Below are 23,034 nucleotides of genomic sequence, written 5' to 3'. Positions count from 1 at the left end.
ATCCACAGGTAGAAAAGAGCAGAGGTCTACTTGAGCGTATAGGAAAGCTCCGATGGCAACAGGGAGCACAGCCCCCACAAGCAGAACAACAGGCCACAGCTGGTCGTGATCGTTTTATTAAATAAAGCCTGCCCTCTTCACTTCGGAAGGCTTCACTCTTGGATTTGTCTGTGGATTTTCCACTGGAATTCCACACCGGCTTGTATGTGGTTTTGTGCGTCAGTGCATCCTTTCCTCTGATCACTCAGATTCTCTGAATCTCTCTCAGGCCTTAGCCTACCTGGTCTTCTGGGATCTTGCTATTGAATAGTTAGCAGTGCTTTTTGAAATGTCAAGGAGGATTTGGGGATTTTTTTGGTTTTATTTTTGCTTTTGTTTTTCTTTCTTTTTTTTTTAACGGTAGCACTAGGATTTATTAAACTGTCTTAGTAAGGGTGCTGGGGCTTGCCCATGGTGCTCTTGACGCATAAAGTCCGGACATTGATCCAATTCTTGAGCAAGGACACTAGGAAATTGACAGCTCAGTGGATGTTGTGCAGGAGCTCATCGTCTGTCATCTTCACATGGCCAACAGCCACTGCCAGACATAGCACTTTCTTCATCTGGAATTTGATGGCGGACTTCACTTCATCATTTTGGCCACCATGTTCTCATGGTGGGTCAGCAAGGAAGGGAACTTGCCAGCTTTATTCAGGCCTGGACCCAGGATTCGTGGGATCTGCTTGATCAGAGATTCTGGAGCCAAAAAGGCATCATACTTCTTGACTAGTTTATTATTCTTGTTGAGTTTCTTCAGCACCTCAGTGTCCATGTGGGGAATATCCACTGCCTTGGCCTCATCACAGTGCTGCTGGTCCCCCCAACACACATGGAGAACTTGGGGCAGGGGGTGGACTTAAGCCTGATGGTGCCCAAGAAGCGTTAGTCCTTCTGAGGGTCATAGTTCTTCAGGCTGATCTGCAGCTCCACGGTCTCCAGAAACTTCCGGCACTTGTGCTGGTTCCCGTGCAGGATCTCCCGCACCGCCTTGTACAGGGTGTCGCGGGACACTTTGCTGCTCATGGTAGCTTGCGCCGCAGTAGCCGGAAAAGAACTGCTTTTGTTTTTCAAGGAGCAGTTTGATTTTCACATCATTAATTTTACAACTGGCAAATGGATTCAGGAAAAACTTCCATCACATTTGTGTTATCCGTAAAGGCTTCATGGTTTCCAAGAGACCCAAGCTAAGCAGTACTTACCTCTTGACACATTTGTCCTCAAACATTGTTCATAAACTAAATGAAACAAGGAATTTAAGAAATGCCGCCCAACTTTCTTCCACAAGTAGTATAACCTAAGTTTGAATTAAACTCTCAATCCCCAACATATCTAGTTATATCTTTGTGAGCCATTTTAGGATTATGGTGACCTTAGCAGGTCAACAAATTTAACTTAACTGCTGTTGATGATAAGGTCTACTAATTGCATAGCACAGATCACATCCACTGTGCCATGGTGATGTACTGTCAATTTATTAATTAAGAACTCTAGAAAAGAGTCTAATGATCCTCAAAATTCATTGAGCTTTACTATCCTTTGTCAAGAAATATACCTGATTTATGACTCTAGGTACTTCTAGATAGGAATGTATGTCGTGATTAATAATCAGTTATATTTCCCAACGTGAAAGCAATATTAGTATAGTAGTTAATTAAGATTTTATTTACTTGTCAATTTCTGAGCTTAAGATTTTTTAATAACCTTATTGAGATATAATTTAGATACTATAAATTCACTCATTTTAAGCGCACTGTTCAATGGACTTTTAGTGAATTTACAGAGCTGTGCAACCATCATCACAACCTAATTTTAGAACATCATCATCATTCCAGTAAAGAACCTTATTCCATTAGTAGCCACTCCCCTACCAGCCCTGGACAATTACCAACCCACTTTCTGTCTCTATAAATTTTACTTTTCTGAACAATTCAAGTAGGTGGAATCATACAATATGTGAACTCTTGAGTCTGGCTTCTTTTACTAAGTATAATGTTTTGGGGGTTCATCTATGTTATAGGATGTGTCAGTGCTTCAGGCCTTTCATTGTCAGAGAATATATTCCATCATACAGATTTGTCACATTTTATTTATCTATTCACCAGCTGATAGACATTTGGGTTGTTTCCACTTTTGGTGATTATGAATAATGCTGCTTTTGAGATTTATATACAAGTCTTTGTGTAGACAGATGTTTTCATTTCTCTTGGGAAGATACCTAGGAGTGAAGCTGTTGGGTGATGATGGTGAATTTATGTCTACTGTTTTGAGAAACTACCAAACTGGTTTTCAGCCTGACTGCAATATTTTACATTTCTACCAGTAATGTAAAAATGTTCAAGATTCTCCATATGATGATCAACACTTGTTACTGTCTTCCTAATTGTAGCCATTCTTGTGGGTGTGATATTGTATCTCATTATGGTTTTGATTTGCATTTCCCTAGTGACTAAAGATGTTGAATATTTTTTTTCATGCACTGATTATTTGTTGGTGAAATGCTTATTCAAATATTTTGCCCACTGTTTAATTGGACTATTCATCTTCATACTATTGAGTTGTAGGAGCTCTTTATATGTTTTGAATATAAGTCCTTTCTTGAATATGTTATTTGCAAATAATTTTTTCAAGTCTGGGGCTTGTCTTTTTATTTTAATGATGTCTTTTAAAGCATATGAGCTTTTAATTTTGATGAAATCCAACTTATGAATACTTTTGTTTATCACTTGTGCTTTGTCATTTCTAAGAAATTAATGTCTAGTCCAAGGTTTCAAAGATTTCTGTATTTTCTTCTAAGAGTTTTGTAGTCTTAACTCTTATATTTAGATCTCTGACCCATTTTTAGTTAATTTAATATATGGTATGAGATAACAGCCCACACTGATATTTTTGTTTGAGGATATAATAATTGTCTCAGTGCCATTTACTGAAAAGAATACTCTTTTCCTTTTAAATTGCCTTGGAACCTTTGTGAAAAATCAGAAAATTGAATTTTCAAAATTCAATTACATTGATATAGATGTCTTTATGTGTAAGCAAGTACCACACTATCTTATCTGATAGCTGTAGCTTTGTAGTAAGTTTTAAAAATGAGCAGCATTAAGTCCTTTTACAAGATTATTTTGGCTAATCTGAGTCCTTGTCATTTCCATCTGAATTTTAGAATCAGCTTCTCAAAATCGGGGGAGGAGGGAAGCAGGTAGGATTATGATAAATATTGTATTGAATATAGAGATAAAAAAAAGAATATAGAGATCAATTTGGGAAGAAGTACTGCCATCTTAACAATATTGAATCTTCCAGTCCATAAATACAGTGTCTCTCCATTTATTCACACCTTCTTTAATTTTTTTCAGCAACATTTTGTAGTTTTCAGTGTACAAATCTATACTTTTCTTATTAAATTTATTCCTAAGTATTCTTTTTGATGCTACTATGAATGAAACTATTGTCTTAATTTCGTATTTATTTTTTTTAAGTTTATGGAACTCGAACTCATGACTATGAGATCAAGAGTTGCATGCTCTGACTAACCAAGCCATGTTTGAATTGTTCATTACTAGCATATGAAAATATGATAGATTTTGAGACACCTGGGTGGCTCTCTCTCTCTCTGTGTCTCAAATAAATAAATAAATAAATAAATAAATAAATAAATAAGATTATTTATTAATTTATTCATGAGAGAGGCAGAGACACAAGCAGAGGGAGAAGCAGGCTCCATGCAGAAAGCCCAATGCAGGACTCGATCCTGGGACTCCAGGAGCATGCCCTGAGCCAAAGGCAGATGCTCAATTGCTGAGCCACTCAGGCATCCCTAAAAAATCTTAAAAAAAAAAAAAAGAAAAAATATGATAGATTTATTTAAAATGCTATTTATGTTAGCCTGTTTGGTTTTTAAATCTAAATTCAATTAATTAACATATAGTGTATTAGTAGTTTCAGGGGTAGAATTCAATGACTCATCAGTTGTATATAACACCCAGTGCTCATTACATCACATACCCTCCTTAATGCCCATCATCCAATTACCCCATTCTCCACACATCTCCCCTTCAGCAACCCTCAGTTTGTTTCCTATAGTTAAGTCTCTTATGGTTTGCTCCTTCTCTGATTTTTGTCTTGTTTTATTTTTCCCCTCCTTCTTTCCTCTATGCTCCTCTGTTTTGTTTCTTAAGTTCCACATATGGGTGAAATAATATAATTGTCTTTCTCTGATTGGCTTATTTCATTTAACATAATACTCTAGAGCTCCAGAACATACACATTGTTGCAAATGGCAAGATTCTTTCTTTTTTTTTTTAAATGGCTGAGTAGTATTCTATTGTGTGTGTGTATATATATATATTTTTTATATATATATATATATATTTTTTTTTTAAGGCCAAATCTCTTTATTGCCCCTCCCTGTCCCCCCCAAATCCCTGCCCCCCACAGTACTGCTAGGAACCGTCCTCAGACTCCATGCTCAGGGGCTCCCTCCGAGTACCAGGACGATAGGCTCCCCGACATATATATATATATATCACATCTTCTTTGTCCATTCATCTGTTGATGACATCTGGGCTCTTTCCATAGTTTGGCTATTATAGACATTGCTGCTATTAACATAGGGGCACAGGTGCCCCTGAAAATATGATAGATTTTTTATATATTGATCTTATGTCTGGTGATCTTGAACTCTTAGTAGTTCTAGTATTTGTGTGTGTCTATTCCTTAGGATTTTCTACACATAAGATCATGTTATATGTTTGTTTTAAAATTTATTAGCCTTTAGAAACTGTGCCTTATGTTTGGTTATTTATGGCAATGAGCAACTATTATACAGAATTTTTATGGGGTAAACAAACCCTTTATTCTCCTATTTCAGTAAATCAAGCATTTAGTAGTTAGTTAGTTATCCTTAGACATGCATAATAGATGATGATGTCAGAGAAGGAGTCATGAGTTATCTATTTAAGGCAGCCTGGGTTTGAGCCTGATTTTCCTATAAAATAGCATAGCATATATAGTTGCACATTCATTCATTTTTCAGATTAGACTAAAAACGGACTCTGTCCATATTGATAAAAGCTATTGTAAAACTACAGTGACTAGCAACACTTTTTTTTAATAAATTAATTTTTTATTGGTGTTCAATTTACCAACATACAGAATAACACCCAGTGCTCATCCCGTCAAGTGTCCCCCTCAGGCAACACTGTTTTTTAATCTCTTAATAACACACATAAGACTATAAGTAATTAATAAGCTGAAGTTGTCAATATTATGCAAATATTTGATACCATTTCAATTGTTTTTCACAGAAAATGAAATAAATAGGGGGATCCCTGGGTGGCTCAGCAGTTAAGCACCTGCCTTCAGCCCAGGACGTGATCCTGGAGTCCTGGGATTGAGGCCCACATCAGGCTCCCTCCATGGAGCCTGGCTCTCCCTCTGCCTTTGTCTCTGCCTCTCTCTCTCTCTCTCATGATAAATAAATAAAATCTTTTAAAAAAAAATGAAAGAAATAACAAAACTTCTTCGTTGTTGCTTTCCTTAATTATCTTTATTTTTTTTAAGATTTAATTTATTCATGAGAGACACACACACAGGGAGAGAGAGAGAGAGAGAGAGAAAGAGGCAGAGACATAGGTAGATGGAGATCCCGGATCCTGGGATCAGGCCCTGAGCCAAAGACAAATGCTCAACTGCTGAGCCACCCAGGTGTCCTTTTTTTTTTTTCTTTTAAAGATTTATTTATTTATTCATGAGAGACACAGAGAAAGAGAGGCAGAGGGAGAAGCAATTAATGGATGATCTTTAATGAAAATTGCCTAAAGTTAATACTGTTTTTAATTCGAAAGTTAATTTTGTTCTGAAAGCATTCTGGCCCAAAGAGTTACAGTTATTAAAAGGAAAGAGGGCAGTGCCTGGGAAGTTTAGTTGGTTAAACATCTGACTCTTGATTTTGGCTCAAGTCGTGATCTCAGGGCTGTGAGATCCAGCCCTGTGTGGGGCTCTGTGCTAGGTGTGGAGCCTGCTTAAGATTCTCTCTCTGCCTCTGCCTCTGCCCCTCCCCCCAAAAAATTAAAATTAAAATTGAAAATAAATGAAAGGAAGAGGGAATAAATCTTTATGATCTTGTTTTAGGCAAAGCCTTTTTAGATAGGGCTCCAAAAGTGGAAGCAACAACAACAAAAATAAATAAATAAATTGAACCTTTTAAAATTTTAAAGATTTTTGCTGCAAATAATACCATCAATAAAATGATGACAACCCATAGAATGGAATACTTGTAAATCATACATCTGATGAGGATTTATATTAAAAATATATTTTAAAAACCCACACAACCCAATAATAAAAAGATAATAGTCCAAATAAAAAATGGGCAAAGGACCTGATTAGACATTTCTCCAAAGAAGATATACAAGTGGCCAATAAGCACATAAAAAGATTTCTCAACATCATTAGCCATCAGGGAAATGCAAATCAAAATCACAGTGAGATACCAATTCACACCTACTAGGGTGGCTACAATAAAAAAAAAAGTAATATTGTAGACAAGAATGTGGAAAATTGGAACCCTCATACATTGCTGGTGGGAATGTAATATGGTACAGCCACAACGGAAAATAGTTTGGTGGTTCCTAAAAATGTTAAAGAGTTATTGTGTGTCCTAGCAATTCCACTCCTAGGTTTGTACCCAAGAGAAATGAAAACATACATCCACACAAAAACATGTACAAATATGTTCAGAACAGTATAATTTGCCATAGTAGAAAGAGTAGCAACAGTCCAAATGTCTGTCAACTGGTGAATGGGTAAACCCAATGCAGTATAGTGATGCAATGGAATATTATTTGGCAATAAAAAGGAACAAAGTATTGATATATGCTACAACATGGATGAACCCTAAAACTTACACTACACGAAAAGAAGCAGGCACAAAAGATCACATATAATGTGTGATCCCATTTAAATGAGATGTCCAAAAAAAAAATAAATAAATAAATAAATAAATAAATGAGATGTCCAGAAGAGGCAAATACCCAAAGACAGAAAATAAATTAATGGTTGCCAGGGACTAAGCATGGAGCGTATGGAATGACTGCTCATGAGGGAATGAAGAGGTTCTAAAATTAGATTGTGGCGATGGCTACATCTGTGAATATACTAAAAACCATTGAATTATATACTTTAAATGAGTGAACTGAATGACATATGAACTATATTTCTTTTTTTTTTTTAATTTTTTATTTATTTATGATAGGCACACAGTGAGAGAGAGAGAGAGGCAGAGACACAGGCAGGGGGAGAAGCAGGCTCCATGCACCAGGAGCCCGACGTGGGATTTGATCCCGGGTCTCCAGGATCGCGCCCTGGGCCAAAGGCAGGCGCCAAACCGCTGCGCCACCCAGGGATCCCCTGAACTATATTTCAATAAAGCCATTAAAAAATGAAGGGAAACAACCATGATGACAAGAACACAATAATTAAGTCAAATAATCTTAGCAATACTTTCATAATGAAGTAAAAGAATGAACTTAGTCAAATGCCAAACTAAGATGCCTCTAAATCAGAACAAATAAAAATGCAATTGTGTGAATACTTTCAAAATATATGTAGGTGAGCTTATTAGATAAAAGATGGATTTTTTCCCTGTTTTTAATAACATACAGGCAGATATAAAGCCATGTGAAAACATGCAAGCAATTCCAAGAGACTGCTCATTGGTTCTCCTGGATCAGAACCAATTAGAGAATGCTTACAAAAGCTGACATGCCTTTGGGATAAAATGAACTTCAACATGGCCTTTAATTTGAAAGCTGCCACAGAGTAACAAATGAAAAATACCATTAGAGGTTCCTAAAGCTCTTGGATACATTTTTCCCTACTGAGATAATGTCAAATCAAACAGACTTGGACTTTCACTCTAAAGCACAACAACAAATGTTAGAATCCAAGAAAGCTTGGGGAAGTAAAAATAATAATCAAGTCCCTACAATAAAAAAATATTTGGATAGACTTAAAGCCTTGGAAGCATTGCTGACAGGGATAATTATTAATAAAGATCCCACTTTTTAATTTAATACTCCTTGTATTTCCTGAAAGTAAATATCATATCAAATATAGGCGGAAGGAACCTTTGCTTCTATTAGTAAACTCGAATGTTTTAACAAAACTATTTTTGTTAAACATATATATAATAAAAATGATCTTACTTCAAAAGGTGAAGTTTTCTTTTTAAAAAAAAGATATTTTATTTATTTATTCATGAGAGACACACATAGAGAGAGGAGAGTGAGAGAGAGAGAGGCAGAGACACAGGCAGAGCAAGAAGCAGGCTCCATGCAAGGAGCCCAACGTGGGACTCGATCCCGGGACTCCAGGGCCCTGGGCTGAAGGTAGTGTTAAACTGCTGAGCCACCCAGGCTGCCCAAAAGGTGAAGTTTTCAAACTTATTTTACTCTAGTGATATTTATAAGACAAAACAACATAATAGCTCATTAAAAACCAAGTTACATAAACTTTGTAGTATATAAAAAAGCATATAATGCTACCTAAGACACTATTTGCAAGGGTTTCTCAAACTATAATTACTATTGATTCCACTATTAATTATTCATGCTGTGGCTGATATATTCCTTCATTTCCAAAACTTAAAGGAAGATAAAAGTTGTTACCTGAAGGAATCTGAAAGTGATAGAGACTTCTAGATAATCTAGAAGTTGAACATGATTACTATTACATTTTGGCCATAGCATATAGCTGCAGAGACCCTGCAGAGAAGACCCTAGTCACTGGACCAGTGACTAGAGAAAGGAGGAGGTAGGAAGATGGGGGTGGAAATGAGACCGAAGAGGGGGGAAGAAAAGGCAAGCATGATGATGGGTTAAATATGAGGCAAAAAGAGAACTACATATATAAGCTAAAATTATACATATGTAAATCAATTGTACTTGGACAACTCAAAACTGGAAATGTAATTGTGGTTTCTCACCAGAAAGCCAAAGAATCACAGAATTGTTAACCAGGGAAAGGCCTTAGCTTATTGTCAATCTTACTCTCTACCAAGCATTGCCAAGGAATACACTCAACACTGGAGAAATAATAAGGGAAGCCCTAAATCTATGAAGTCATTGCTTTGATCTAGAAAGTCTTACAAAAACTGAAAAAGAAAACACTAATCTTAAAAATTCCCTCAAGGAATCTGTAGAAAAATAACATATAAACATAACCAGATAAACATAAATTCACTTTTATAAAATTTATAAATATAATTAATGACTCACTATATAACCTAACTTTCAGAGTCCCTCAGCTAATATAGTTCAAGTAAACTACCATCTAAAGTTGCTTCAGCCAATGTGCTTTCCTATTTACTTATTAACTAAATTTAAATGTCCTTTAACTTACTCTTAATTTTATTTTGAGTTACTATCTTTTCTGTGCACTTTCCTCAATCCAAGTCAATTCTGAAAACTCCTTTCAAAAAAGGCACATGTTTTCTTAAGGGAGTTATGCTGGGAAACATTGTTTTCTTTCATTGAAATTTTAAAAGTATTAAACAACCCATCCTAATTAAATTTATGTTCTGCCAATCATTCTAAATAGCCAGTGATATTTTTTTTTTCCAGAAAGCATGCTATTTAAAAAATACATGATTTTAAAATGTTTAACTTAGGGACACGTGGGTGGCTCAGTTGGTTAAGTGTCTGCCTTCTGCTCAGGTCATGATCCCGGAGTCCTGGGATCAAGCCCCATGTTGGGAATCCCTGCTCAGCAGGGAGTCTGCTTCTCCCTCAACCCCTCACCCTGCTCGTACTCCCTCTTTTTCTTGCTCACTCTTTTTCTCTGCCTCTCAAATAAAGAAATAAAAATTTTAAAAATGCTTTCACTTTAAAAAAATAAATAAAATGCATCTTTTGGACATTTTTCTTTTAAGGAACAAACACAAAGCATATAATTAAAAGCTGGAGCAGAGTTAAGAAAGATGGAACATAGCTTCCAGGAATACACTCTGACCAGTTCCATTATGCCTTTCAATAGCACCTTAAATTCTTTTGGACTCAATTTTTTTATGTTAACTGGACTACAGCTATAATTCCACCTCAAAGTTCTATTATTCAATTCCTATTCCATAAGAAAAGTCAACATGAATGCAGAATGCAAAAGCCAGACATTCATTTTACAAACCACTTTGCACCTATAGAGAACTTTCTTTAAAATTATCACTGTTAGAAATAAGGGTAACCCATTTTTGAAGAAAAGCTACCTCAGTTCTGATAAATTTGTATTTTTTGACTAATAAAATCAACATTATCCATAATGATAATTAAAACATTTAAAATGACATATTTTTTAAAAGATTGTATTCATTTATTTGAGAGACAGAGCATGCACAAGCTAAGGGGGAGGGGCGGAGGCAGAGGGAGAAGCAGACTCCCTGCTGAGCAGGGAGCTGACCCAAGGCTCCATCCCAGAACCCTGAGATCATGACCTGAGCTGAAGGCAGAGGCTTAACCAACTGCAGCACCCAGATGCCCCTAAAATTAAGAATGAGTCAAATGTAACAAATCTTCATATGACTGTTAAAAATTAAGCACTTACTTTTACTTGAAGATCCTCAGAACTTTCTGTTGACATGTACAACGACAGCAGAACTGGCAAGGTGTTTGTGACTGCAACAGCCCGTGCGTGCTCTGGAGTGTGTCTCCCAATCTGTCCTAAGGCCCAAGCAGCAGCAGCCTTAATATGATCTTCTGGTTCTTCTGACAAGCAGACTGACAACTGAGGCACACCCTGCAGCGTTGATCAAAAGAGCAAGTGTTATGAATCTAGAGCAGGATTAAAGAGTCTTCCGTGTCTCTCAAACATTAGAAGGAATCATTTTGGCCTTGATCCTTTTTTTCCTAAACGGTTCAATAAATGAGCACATCACAGGGGCTGTCATTTTTCAAGTCAATAAAATGACTAGAACTAATTTACCTTAATTATCTGTAACAATCCAACTAAACTAAGAATATCTCTGCTAGCGTTTACTCCCAAAATAGAGAGGCATTTAACCAAACAACAGATGCCACAGACTAGTATATTATAGGCAAAATCAGATTCCACTGTGACAAAATTAAAATGTTTAGGGTTTTTAAAATCTTTTATTGTCCTTTGTTTAAAAAGTTAATTTAGAATCCTTTTTAAAAAATGCCTTTCACCAAGTATAATAGAGCTGAGAACAAAATAACTATTATAGATCCAAAATCAAATGAAAGAGCAAGAATCCTATTTAAGTAACTTTTAGATGAAATACATTCACTAAAAACTTTCCTGAAATAGTAAATAATTTTTTCTTTCGTCCAATTTTTAAATGATAGTTTTGCCCATTTTAACATGATTAAATGTCAAAGTAGAAATGATTACTTTGTTACACAGATATCATGTACTTATATTTTACATAGACTTCAATTTTATCTTAGTAATCAAACAGAATTAACTAAAGAATCTCAAATACACCACAGTTTATATACCCAAGGAAGACTCAAGTAATCAAACTCTAATTCCAGATTCTGTATAGGCATAATTTTCTAGCTAATTTGAGACTATAATAATTATCACCTTAAATTTAATATACAAAAGTCAGTGTCATAAGATCAGGCTACCATAGCAAAGGCCAAATGATCATGTATATTTTCTTTTTGTCCACCTTTAAATTCAGTTATTAGTAAGACTAATTTCCTGAGGAAACATGCCATATCTCTCTTTTGGCTTCTTTTGGCTTTTATTTTTCAGTTATTATTAAGACTAATTTTCTGAAGAAACCTGCCATATCTCTCTTTTGGCTTCTTTTGGCTTTTATTTTTCTTAAACTAAAAATTGTCTGCCAATACAAAAAAGATCAGATCTGTCTTCAAAATGAGGCAACCTGGGCAGCCTGGGTGGCTCAGCAGTCTAGCGCCACCTTCAGCCCAGGGTGTGATCCTGGAGACCCGGGATCAAGTCCCACATCAGGCTCCCTGCATGGAGCCTGCTTCTGCCTGTGTCTGTGCCTGTGTGTGTGTGTGTGCGCGTGTCTCTCATGAATTAATAAATAAAATCTTAAAAAAAAAATGAGGCAACTTTCCAGAAACTCTATACTTCTGGGATATATCAAGAATGAAGGGGCAAGAGGAAGGGAAGATACCCTTATCCCCATCCCTCAAATTCTGACTATGGGCCTCAGTTGTTATGACTATCAAATGAGATAAGGAATGTGAATGTGCTTCAATAATTACAAAGTGTTATGGAAATAGGAGTTGTTGTTACTAGTCCTTATGGTACTGCATAGGACAAGGAAAGAATAATGCAGTGCTGGGTGGTGTGCCTCGAACTGCTGCTGCCACTACCCCAATCTTTCACTCACTGAAAGGCAAACTAGGTGGGAGAGGCCAGCAGCAACCCTAGAGCAAAGGAGGGGAATGCCTCCTGGTTAGTTTAGGGAAGAAATACAGGAAGCAAAAGTAATTGCTTCTTTCATCCTTCTTCCTATGTATAAGCTTTCTGACTATGCACAAAAGAACTGCAAATCAAAAATCCCAATAATATCCCCATGGTGACCCTTTGGAAAGCACTATGCTCTAGTCACTATCATAGTCTTTGGTAATAGAAGAACAAAAGGACAAGCACAGGATAAAAAGGGAGTGAAGCAAAGAATTATCAAGGAATAGGTAGAAAATAAAGATTTGAGGTTCCTCTTTATTCTGAGGATTAGCAAGGGAAAAAAAAAAAAAAAAAAACACCAACCCAAGCCGCACTTCTGTTTAACATACAGCAGCAGGTTTTCTATGCTGATAAGAAACCCACACCCTAGAGGGTTGCCAGAGAGGCCATAAGCACACAGCTTTTGAAGCATTCTTTGGGAGAGCAATATTTATTCATTCAACAAATATTTTTTGAGCACCTACTATGTGCTAAGGCTACACTCCATGGTGGCTTAATAACAAGTTGAGATAAGGCCAAATCCACACAGACCTTGGAAATGATCACTGCCATTGCCAGGTTCTCAGAATGAGCTGCTACATAACCAAGCATCATGATGCCAGGCAGTCTTATGTTTCCTTTGCAGGACCCGATACAATCAATCACGGCAGCCACTCCTCCTGCGTTAACTATCAACTGTGAAAGCTAGGAGGAAAAGAGAGTCAGATCATCGTGACTATGATACATGAGATTATCTTTAAATATTACTTTAGCCTTGCCTGATTTTTTTGTTGTTGTTGTTTAGGACCTAAAAAACATCTGGCAAAATTTGAAATATCATTTAGTAAGATTGTTATATTCATTAAGGAAACATACATTGACGTAGATGGAACTGGAGGGTATTATGCTCAGTGAAATAAGTCAATCAGAGAAAGACAATTATCATATGGTTTTGCTCATATGTGGAATTTAAGAAACAAAAGAGAGGAGCATAGGGGAAGGGAGGGAAAAATAAAATAAGACAAAATCAGAGAGGGAGACAAACCATAAAAGACTCTTAACTACAGGAAACAAACTGAGGGTTGCTGGAGAGGAGGTGGGTGGGGGGATGGGGTAACTAGGTGATGGGCATTAAGGAGGGTACATGATGTAATGAGTACTGGGCATTATTTGAAACTGATGAATTACTGAATTCTACATACAAAACTAATGATGTGTTAACCAATTGAATCTAAATAAAATAAGTTAATAAAAACTTTTTTTAAATAATTTTAAGGCATGAAAAAAAGTACAAGTATAATAATCCTGCTATTTCAAGTGAGCAGATATACTCATTGTGAGGAGCCACTCTGGTTCAGTTTTTCATGCATCAATAACACAACTTTTATCCTTAATAGATGTCAAAATTCCTCACTGAGACACTAAGCCTAGGGCTAGTTCATAACTAGCTAACTACTGAAACCCCCAATCACAATGTGTGAACATGAAACAGATTAATCACTGAATGCTAAAAGACAATGTCAGACTTGAAATATTCTAGCCTAATTATCCCCCCTTTGCTAGCAATGACTACTAGCTGATTGCACTTCAGTCCTGAAAAATCTCAACCAAATGAAGATGTTAGGTGACGTAAAAAATGAGGACTTTAAAGTTGAGTGAAATGAAAATTGATGAGTCAAAATACACATAGAAAAAGATACAACTTCAGAATCCACCCAGATTCCTTTAGCATCTGAGAACTCAAGCAATTAGTAGAGGGGTTATACTAGGCTGTGGGCTGTGTGGTCTCTTCAGACCTGGAGGCATCTCTCTTTTACTCCTCCCAGCTGACCTAGAATGACAAGGATGACTAAAGTCCACCCCCTGCTCTAGGTCTAGAAATGGAAAGCAGACAATTATTAAAAACTGAGATTTTAGATTCAAACTCCATTGATATAACTCAGTGGTTCTCAACTAGGGGCCCTTTGTCCTCTGGGAAGCATCTGGTGATATAGGGAGACATTTTTATCATGATAGGGTTAGGGGTGCTACTGGCATCTAGTGGGCAGAGGCCAGGGATGCTGCTCAACAACCACCTGACAGTGCACAGGGACAGCGCCCCACGACAAATGTCTAGTACCTAGTCCCAAATGTCTGTACTGCTGAGGTGAGAAGCCCTGACCAGATCATGTGGCACAGCACTCATGCCCTGTAAACAAGTTGATGTTTTGCTTAAAAACTAAAACTAACTACATATTCCTGTATTTTAACACCTTAATTTTTTTTTTTTTTTTACCTCAGGTGTATGTTTTGCAATCTCTCTAATTAGAGTAGAAGCATTTTTCTTCACGTATTCATCTTTGTCCTTCAGACAGGTAAGTACAACTGGAAAGATCTCTGCTTCCACCACCATCTCTGCCAGATCCACAGAATGTTTTGCAATCTGACTAAGAGCTGAAAGGACCTGACGCTGTTAAGGAAAAACCAAAATAAAACAAAACATGGCATACGGCTTGCTGGAGTTCTGATTTATACAGCCTTATACACACACAAGTTCCTTCTTAAAAAGGAAAAAAACAATTATGTTTCTAACACAACCTTAGATTTAGGAGTCTTGAGACAGTCAATTCCTGGTCTCATACCTAGATAGTCAATTCTTAAATTCCCTAATTCCCAAATTAAATGCCTTCATTCTTCTGCACACTATTTAAATCTCTTATCTATGCAGATGATTGAAGAATATGACCTTTGCATGAATAGTATTCCTTAATTAATACTCACATTGTTAATTTATGATACATATAGTACAAAAATGATCACGCAAAGTATAATCTGAGTTTTGGCATCATGCTGATAACATTTCAAACAGCTTTCCATTACTTAGTTAACATTAACAATTTTAAAATCTTATAGAATGTAACCACTAGAATGTGAAAGTATAATTGACTATTAACTAAAGATCAAATGTTAGAAAGCTATAAAAAAGACTGAGATAAATATGGCAATTTTCATAAGAAACGTAAATATAATAATAGTGGTGGGCCAGAAGAACTTTAGGTACCTTCCAACCCTGAGATCCAATTATTATGTAATTCCTTATTTTAATGATCAATGTTAATACCGATGCTACATATTTTAACCAGATAAGTCTACCATCTAATGTTTATAGCAAAAGGTTCATGTATTAAAAGACCAAATATATAACATATCTGTATCTGTTTTCAATGATAAATTTACTAATGATTTTTAAATGTATAGTAATATTAACCTACCCACATTTCTATTTTCTTGGAAGCCTGATTTGTTTCTCAACCTTATTTTTAAATACCTTTAATTTAGAATCAGGGTTCAGGATCATCTGGGCCAAGTGAGCAATGGCTCCCGCGTCCACTACTGTCTGTGCTAACTCCGGAGAATGCTTTGAAATATCACTGAGGGCCGAAGCAGCAACCCTTTTCAAAGCAATTTCTGGCTCCTGGATACAGAGTACTAAAAGAGGAACAGCTCCCGCATCCACCACAGCTTGTGACAGTTCTGTGGGTCCAAGAAAAGTAATTAAGTGAGTATGGGTGACTGACCCTTGTGCAAGCCATTTTTCACCCTGACAGATACAGCAAAGAAAAAAGGGGAGGGTGTACTTCACTGTCTCGACATCTGCATTTCAAATCAGCCTTCCTGGTTTCATAAACCATGTGGACCAATCCTGAGCTGAAAAGAATACAGGTCAATAGATGGACCTCCATTTACATGAACACATTTGAGGTAGATTAGGCTGAAATGGCTTGTTATTCTTTTTTTTTTTTTTTTTAAGAGAGTAAGCAGATGTCAGCTGTTTAAGCTCTGACAATTCTGCACTTCTCAATAGGCAAGCATTTTATGCATGGTTTACAATAACAGAGAAAATTAAAGTACCAAAAATTTACCAACCACACTAATTAGGCAGTATTTTGTGCTATTTACATGAGTAAACATTAGCACGAATCTTGTGCCAATAATGTCAATTTTTAAATTCCTTTCATCTTATAATACTTTTAAAAGATTTTTTTTAACTTACTCAGAATTAAAAGGTGTACCTTCATTGTACACATAAAATGAGATCCACAACTGAACAACATATTTTAATATGTAAATGTTAATGTTTAGATACAGGAATAAATTTATTTTAACCATTTGACATGTCAGAAATAAAATCATTTGAGTATACATGCTGATTTGCTTATGTGTCCAAGACAAACTATAAAAATAACACATTTTAAATTATAGAGAATGGGAAACAAGCAGGCAGACCCATATAATATATATGTAAAAATAGGCCTTTTGAGAAGCATAAAACACCATACATAGTTACAGATTCTCCCCTCATTGTATTCATGGTCGTTCTTACTAAATCACATATACCCATTTCTAGAATCTCTTCTTTTCAAATTATTTTCTCATTTTCCCAGATTTGTAGTGCCTTAGCAATTTATGTCTTAATAGCCAAGCTAAGATATCTATTTAGCATATCACTTAAAGTCTTTAATTAAAAAAATACAGTGTTTAGTTTTTCAAAAGATTGGCGATATCACATTTTCTAAAAGGAAATAATGTTAGAAAACACAGGTTATAGTGTCCAATATTTGTTTTCCTTCAATTATTATAATTATCCTAGAAGTTCTATTATATAAATGATTCATTCATGCTTTCATTAAACATGTATCAACGAAAGGTTATTATGTGCCAGACTCATTCAACTCTGGTGCAGATGACACACTTCTACAAATTAACACTACATTGATTAGCAAATATATTTCAATTTGAAAAAATCTAACGTGAAATATGAAATACAATGGGAAGCTAACATGTAATCTTGAGAACAAGAGGAAGATAAGAGGAAGATGGTTAAAAAAAAAAAAAAAAAAGACAACAGCAACAGACTGGAATATCAACCTGGCAATATAACAGATTCCTCAGAGGGTTCTCTGGGATTCTACTGCAACTGCCCGAAGACCAATAAGACAGCAGATGAAACAGGTGATTACTTTATTTCTCCTACCACCCCTACCCAAGGGAAATGGAAAGAAAGCATAAAGTGTGATATTATATGTAACTTATAGATATAATTTTCATATTTTATGTTAATTAGTAACATGCTACTTAATTCAGTTCAGTCCAAATTATACAGGTGTTGTATGGTAATATTAACTTAATGTGTACATATTTAAGGGCACCTGAATATATACACAGACAGTCCCCAACTTAGGATGGTTTGGCTTAAGGTTTTTCAACTTTTTTTTTTAAATTTTTATTTACTTATGATAATCACAGAGAGAGAGAGAGAGAGAGGCAGAGGGAGAAGCAGGCTCTATGTACCGGGAGCCCGAAGTGAGACTCCATCCGGGGTCTCCAGGATCACACCCTGGGCCGAAGGTGGCGCTAAACTGCTGAGCTGCCCGGGCTGCCCAGAAATTGCAATTTAAATTTTGAATTTGGATCTTTTCCCAGGCTAGTGATACATACACAGTACAATACTCTCTCGTGATGTTGGGCAGTGGCCCCAGGCCTCAGCTCTGTCAGCCACATGATCACTAGGCTAAATAACCAATAGGGTTACAACCATGCTGCACCCGCACAGTCATTCCAGTTCTCACTTGCAGTATTTAACCAATTACACAAGATATGCAGCACTTTATTATAAAATGAGCTTTGTGTTAGGTGATTTTGCCCAACTATAGGCTAATTTAAGTGTTTTTAGCACATTTCAGGTAGGCCAGGCTAAGCTATGATGGTCAGTAGATTAGGTCTAGCAAATGCATTTTCAACTTAGGATATTTTCAGTTTGCAATGGATTTACCAGGACATAACCCTATTGTAAGATGAGGGAGATCTGTAATGGGCTGCACATTTTATTTTGAGAGAGTATAAAGATTAGTTCATCTACTTATGCTTGCTCACTTTTATTTATACTTTCTAAGAGTAGGAATGTGCCATAAACTATAACTGTTTAAAAGTATTATTAATAATAACTAAGGTTCTTTTTTAAAAAAATCTACTATCTTTGTAATTTCCATGCATTTTATCCTTTTGTTGAATAACTGTTTAGAGTGCCATATCCTCCTTTTCCTGAACTCTGTATGTTCATAAGAAAACAAACTCTGTCCTTCTGACTTGTTACCCAATCCCATTCTCAGCTGTTTTCTATTCTCTCCAGAGTAGTGATGTTAAATGTGGGGAAGGCCAGTGATGGCACTGGAGAAAGATTTACTGTGAAGGTAATGAAGCTTCCAACAACATGGGTTAGGCCTCCCAGTTCTGTACTTGAGATGTCATATACATCACATCTCCAGATATATATCGTTCTATAAAACCTGGGATCAGAAACACACTGTTATTTATAAATTATAATATTCAACTACCTTCCTACACATATAAGGTATAAGGAAGGCAGTGTATATACAAGAAAGAATACAGCAGGCCTAGAGAATGCATGCTGTGCTATATTACATATACTGCAGACTCTTTCATCCTGCCTCTGTCACCACCCTTTTTCCTATGGCATATCTTTCCTCTTGCCTACTATTGCTTCCTCTGGCATTTCTGTGCCAGTCACTGTTGGTGTCTACACAGTAGTCTTTGTCAGCCAAGGCGTGAGTAGAAGTCAACTAGAAGGCTCTGTGAAAGGTTTTGTTCTCTGTCATCAATAGATACACACAGAAAAAAACACCAACTCTTTGCTGGACATGGTCAAGTGTATGAATGACATCTGGAACTCTTACAACCATCTTGCAATGTTAACGGAAGAAATCACCAATATTCTGAGGATGGTTGAGTACAGAAATGAAAAACATCTGTGTCCTCCATGACACTGTTCAGCTGCATAACCAAGCTTGGAACTGCCCTGACTCTGAACTTGTGTGTCACGTAAAATAAAAAATGTCCCTATTTTTAGGCCATTTGTACTTGATATTCTGTAACTTACAGCCAAAACATCACAATAATCCTGTCCTCTTTCATGCTTGGTATATTTACATATTTTCCTCTCTTCCTCTGGTTATAGGGTGTTCATTAAGTGCTTATACTATGTGCTAGAAACTTGGCTAGATCTTGGAGAAGCAGTATAGAGTAAAATACTTTTCTGTTCGAGCAGAGTTGGCTCAGGGTGAATGCACAAACAGACCACTACAAGGAAGAGCTAGGAGTCAAGTCTGTGGAGTGGTTGGGGAAAATGCATATGTAGGAGTGTCGCAGGCAGTGCCCTCCCACATTACTTCCTTTTCCCGGTTTCTTTTGTCCTATGCTTTTCTATTCTGAAAAAAGCAATGGTAACCAAAGCACATGCAAATTCTGGTACATTTAAAAATTCCTCCCTCTGCCCTTAAAAAATTCCTTCCCATAAAAGAAATCTCTTGGAGTTCATTTCTAACTCTAATTTGAAAATTAGTTTTGGTTGTTCAATAATTTCATACTCATGAAATCAAAGATTGATATACACAGACTCACATGCTCATTACAGGTTTGACCAAAGAAAAGCAGTGAGTCAAGAAATTTATCTCAGTGCCTGAAAATAGCTTCATTTAAAATTTTAAATATAACTTTAAAAGTTCACTTTTAAAAAATAAATCTTATGCAATAACATTCACATAATCATCCTGTTAGATAACAAGCAATATTAGAAGTAGTTATACAAAGAAAAATGCAGAGAAAGAGGGTTATGTTAATATAACCAATATACTAACAGGATTTATAGTGGATTGATGGTACTATTGCTGATATATTTTTCTTCTCAATTTGCCAAATTTTCTTTGATGTGATTATAATTTTTTTAAGTAAAAGAAATATGAACATGTCTTTGTCCATACACACAGCCACTGCTATGCTAACTATACTAATAATGCTACTATAAAGGAAAAATATAAACATTTTAGCTTATTTCTCAAGATAGAAGAAATTTTCTATTTAAAAAAAATGGTATGGGGACAGCTGGGTGGCTCTGTGGTTGAGCGTCTGCCTTTGGCTCAGCATGTGATCCCAGGGTCCTGGGATCCAGTCCCACATCAGGCTCCTTGCAGGGAGCCTACTTCTCTGTCTTTCATCAAAAATAAATAAATAAAAATAAAAATGGTGGGGTATGCCTCCTTTAAGCATTTTGAAAATTGGAAATCTTTTGAAAATTACTAATATATAGTAGAAATACTATCCATTTACTCTTTTACACTTGCCCTCTTGTCTTAATGTATGCCCTTATTACATTTAAGTTAAAATATTATTTTTAAAATGTGAAACATTATTAATTTGTAACAATATTTTAGACTGCAAATTGTCAGAGGGTATAAAACTATACAATAGCACTTCCCTTTTTCATAAATAATAATGAAAGCCATTTATTGCAGACATATGGACAACTGAATATACAATCCTCAGATCTGATGGTCAGCTGCTTTCAGTAAAGGAATAACTGGTTCTATTGGGCCTCATGAACAGCTCATTGTTGAGTGAAGGATGTAAGGTAGCCTCCTCCCTGGGACCATGACAAGGGTGGTCACCCTTCACACTTCTGACTCTCAGTTTTTCCATGATCCTTTCTAATAATATTTGTAAGGGGTTATGTGCCTACAATTCTTTGTGTATTCTTAATATGAAAATTTTGGGTGAGAACTCATTGCTTCTCACACAGTTGCCTTTTCTTAAGAATTTTATTCTGTGCTGTTCTTGGGACCTGGGCTTTTGTCTTGGGTTTTTCTTTTCCTAACAAAATAAAGGCTGAATTTGCAGTACACTCTAACAGGTGTGAAGTGTTACAACTTCAATGGATCAAAAACATTAATTTAGTAAAATCAAAAATACTCAGTATACTTCCATCATAAAACAAAAAGACACCGCATAAAGGACAACAACATTCATAAAATTAATGCTATCTAAAGCTGGATTAATGGAATATTAGAAATGACTTTATGTTGACAAGAGGAGGACAGGAATGCCCATCAGCATATATAACAGGCATGACTGTAACAGGGAAGTCAGGGAAAAGGGATTTTGTTTTAACAGGGCTCAGCTCACACAGGCTTGCTGGCTTCAAGTCCTCCTCTTAATTGCTGGGGAAGGTTGTTTGTTTAGATCTGGAGTGGCAAACTCACATGTCCACAGGGCCCAGGCAAGTAAGTCAAATAAGTGAAGACAGAAGGTGTAAGAAAAATACTAAGTGGGGTAGCAGTACAAAGCAGGAAAAGTATATGCACCAGCGACAAGCAGCAGCAATTACTTAGCTTGAGTCCAGGGTTGCTATGTGAGAATATAGGCCTATAATTTTTCAAGAGAAGCCAGAAATCTGATTTTTAATGTGAAATTGCCCAGTTTTTAAGTGTTGGCAATTTTTTTTTTTTTAAGAACACTCTGTGAGACAATATAATGCAAGCCATATAAACCCTGTTCATCTGTGGGCCATCTACAGCCTGTAACCATCACTTCACAACCCTGGGCTTAAAATTCATACCTTCTAAAATGACCTGTGGGAGGCCTTCTGAATGTGGAAAAGTAATGTCCTTTCTACCTTTGATTTTTGGAGTCATAAAAGAACATGATTTATTTTATTTATAAATAAAATAAAATAAATTCAGTGGCAAATTTCAGGAAACCGATGAAAATTTAAAAGTTGGCCTGTAAAAAAAAAGAACTAACCTAAACATATATTCCAATACTTAACTAATTTTTCTCATACTGGAGATGTAGGAGAGAAGACTTTGAGCAAAATTAAGTGATCAGGAGAACTCATCAAAAGGTCTCAAAATGAAGAGACTCTCCGAAGGAAAAAAAGAAGAAGAAAAATTACGAATTTAGCACACTCATTCAGAAATAATTAGGTAAATCAAACATCTCAGGAACTCTAATTTCTTTTAATTTTATTGTTTCTTAAATTATTTTTTCAAACACCACATTTAACTCACTGTTTCTAAGCCCTACAAAAAGTTATATTAAAAAGAGGGGCACCTGGGTGGCTCAGTGGTTGAGCATCTGCCTTGGCTCAGGTCATGATCCTAAGGTCATGGGATCAAGTTCCACCTCAGGCTTCTCATAGGGAGCCTGCTTCTCCCTCTGCCTATGTCTCTGCCTCTCTCTGTGTCTCTCATGAATAAATAAATAAAATCTTAAAAAAAAAAAAAAAAAAAAGCTAAAAGAAAGTCATGAATCATCATTTCTCTGCACTCAGGTGGCCCTGTTTATCCACTTAAAGACAGGATGGTTTTTGCATCTGGCCATAAAATGTATCACTATCACTTCAAAACCTTTTTGAAATAAAGCAGGTTAAAAATACATTTAAAATTTGGCTACACACTTATGATAATCTTGTATTAGAATAATCAGTCACCCCATTCAACCAAATTTTTCATGATTTGGTAAAACTATAGCAAAAGCAAATATGGTGTTGGCAATTGCCAAAGCTGGTTATATACTGACCATACTCCAGTATGAGTTTAGGAATGGCATTTCCAAAGTGGAAGAAATTTGTCCTGGTTTTGGTCTAACCCAGCTAATCTACTGCTTAGTGATCTACTACTATGTAACGAATCACACCAATTTAGCTGCTTGAAACAGGAAACACCATGT

The 23,034-nt window shown here is 36.1% G+C and overlaps 1 protein-coding gene and 1 pseudogene across 2 annotated transcripts in view; both read right to left on the bottom strand.

Moving 5' to 3' along the window:
* The window catches only part of SPAG6 (sperm associated antigen 6), a 67,237-nt gene that overhangs the window by 10,155 nt on the left and 34,048 nt on the right, over positions 1 to 23,034 (bottom strand). For both annotated transcript variants that reach the window (XM_041764796.1, XM_041764797.1), the window contains exons 5-8: positions 15,782 to 15,987; positions 14,750 to 14,923; positions 13,027 to 13,179; positions 10,633 to 10,824 (exon numbers count right to left, since the gene is read on the bottom strand). In XM_041764796.1, coding sequence (XP_041620730.1) covers positions 10,633 to 10,824; positions 13,027 to 13,179; positions 14,750 to 14,923; positions 15,782 to 15,987 — 725 coding nt within the window. The remainder of the gene's footprint in view (positions 1 to 10,632; positions 10,825 to 13,026; positions 13,180 to 14,749; positions 14,924 to 15,781; positions 15,988 to 23,034) is intronic.
* Positions 426 to 1,303, bottom strand: LOC121496469 (annotated as a pseudogene).

This window comes from Vulpes lagopus, chromosome 8 (assembly GCF_018345385.1).
Source record: "Vulpes lagopus strain Blue_001 chromosome 8, ASM1834538v1, whole genome shotgun sequence".
Taxonomy (NCBI): Eukaryota; Metazoa; Chordata; class Mammalia; order Carnivora; family Canidae; genus Vulpes; species Vulpes lagopus.
Note: the sequence above shows the minus strand (reverse complement) of the source record. Positions and strands in the feature narration are given on the sequence as shown.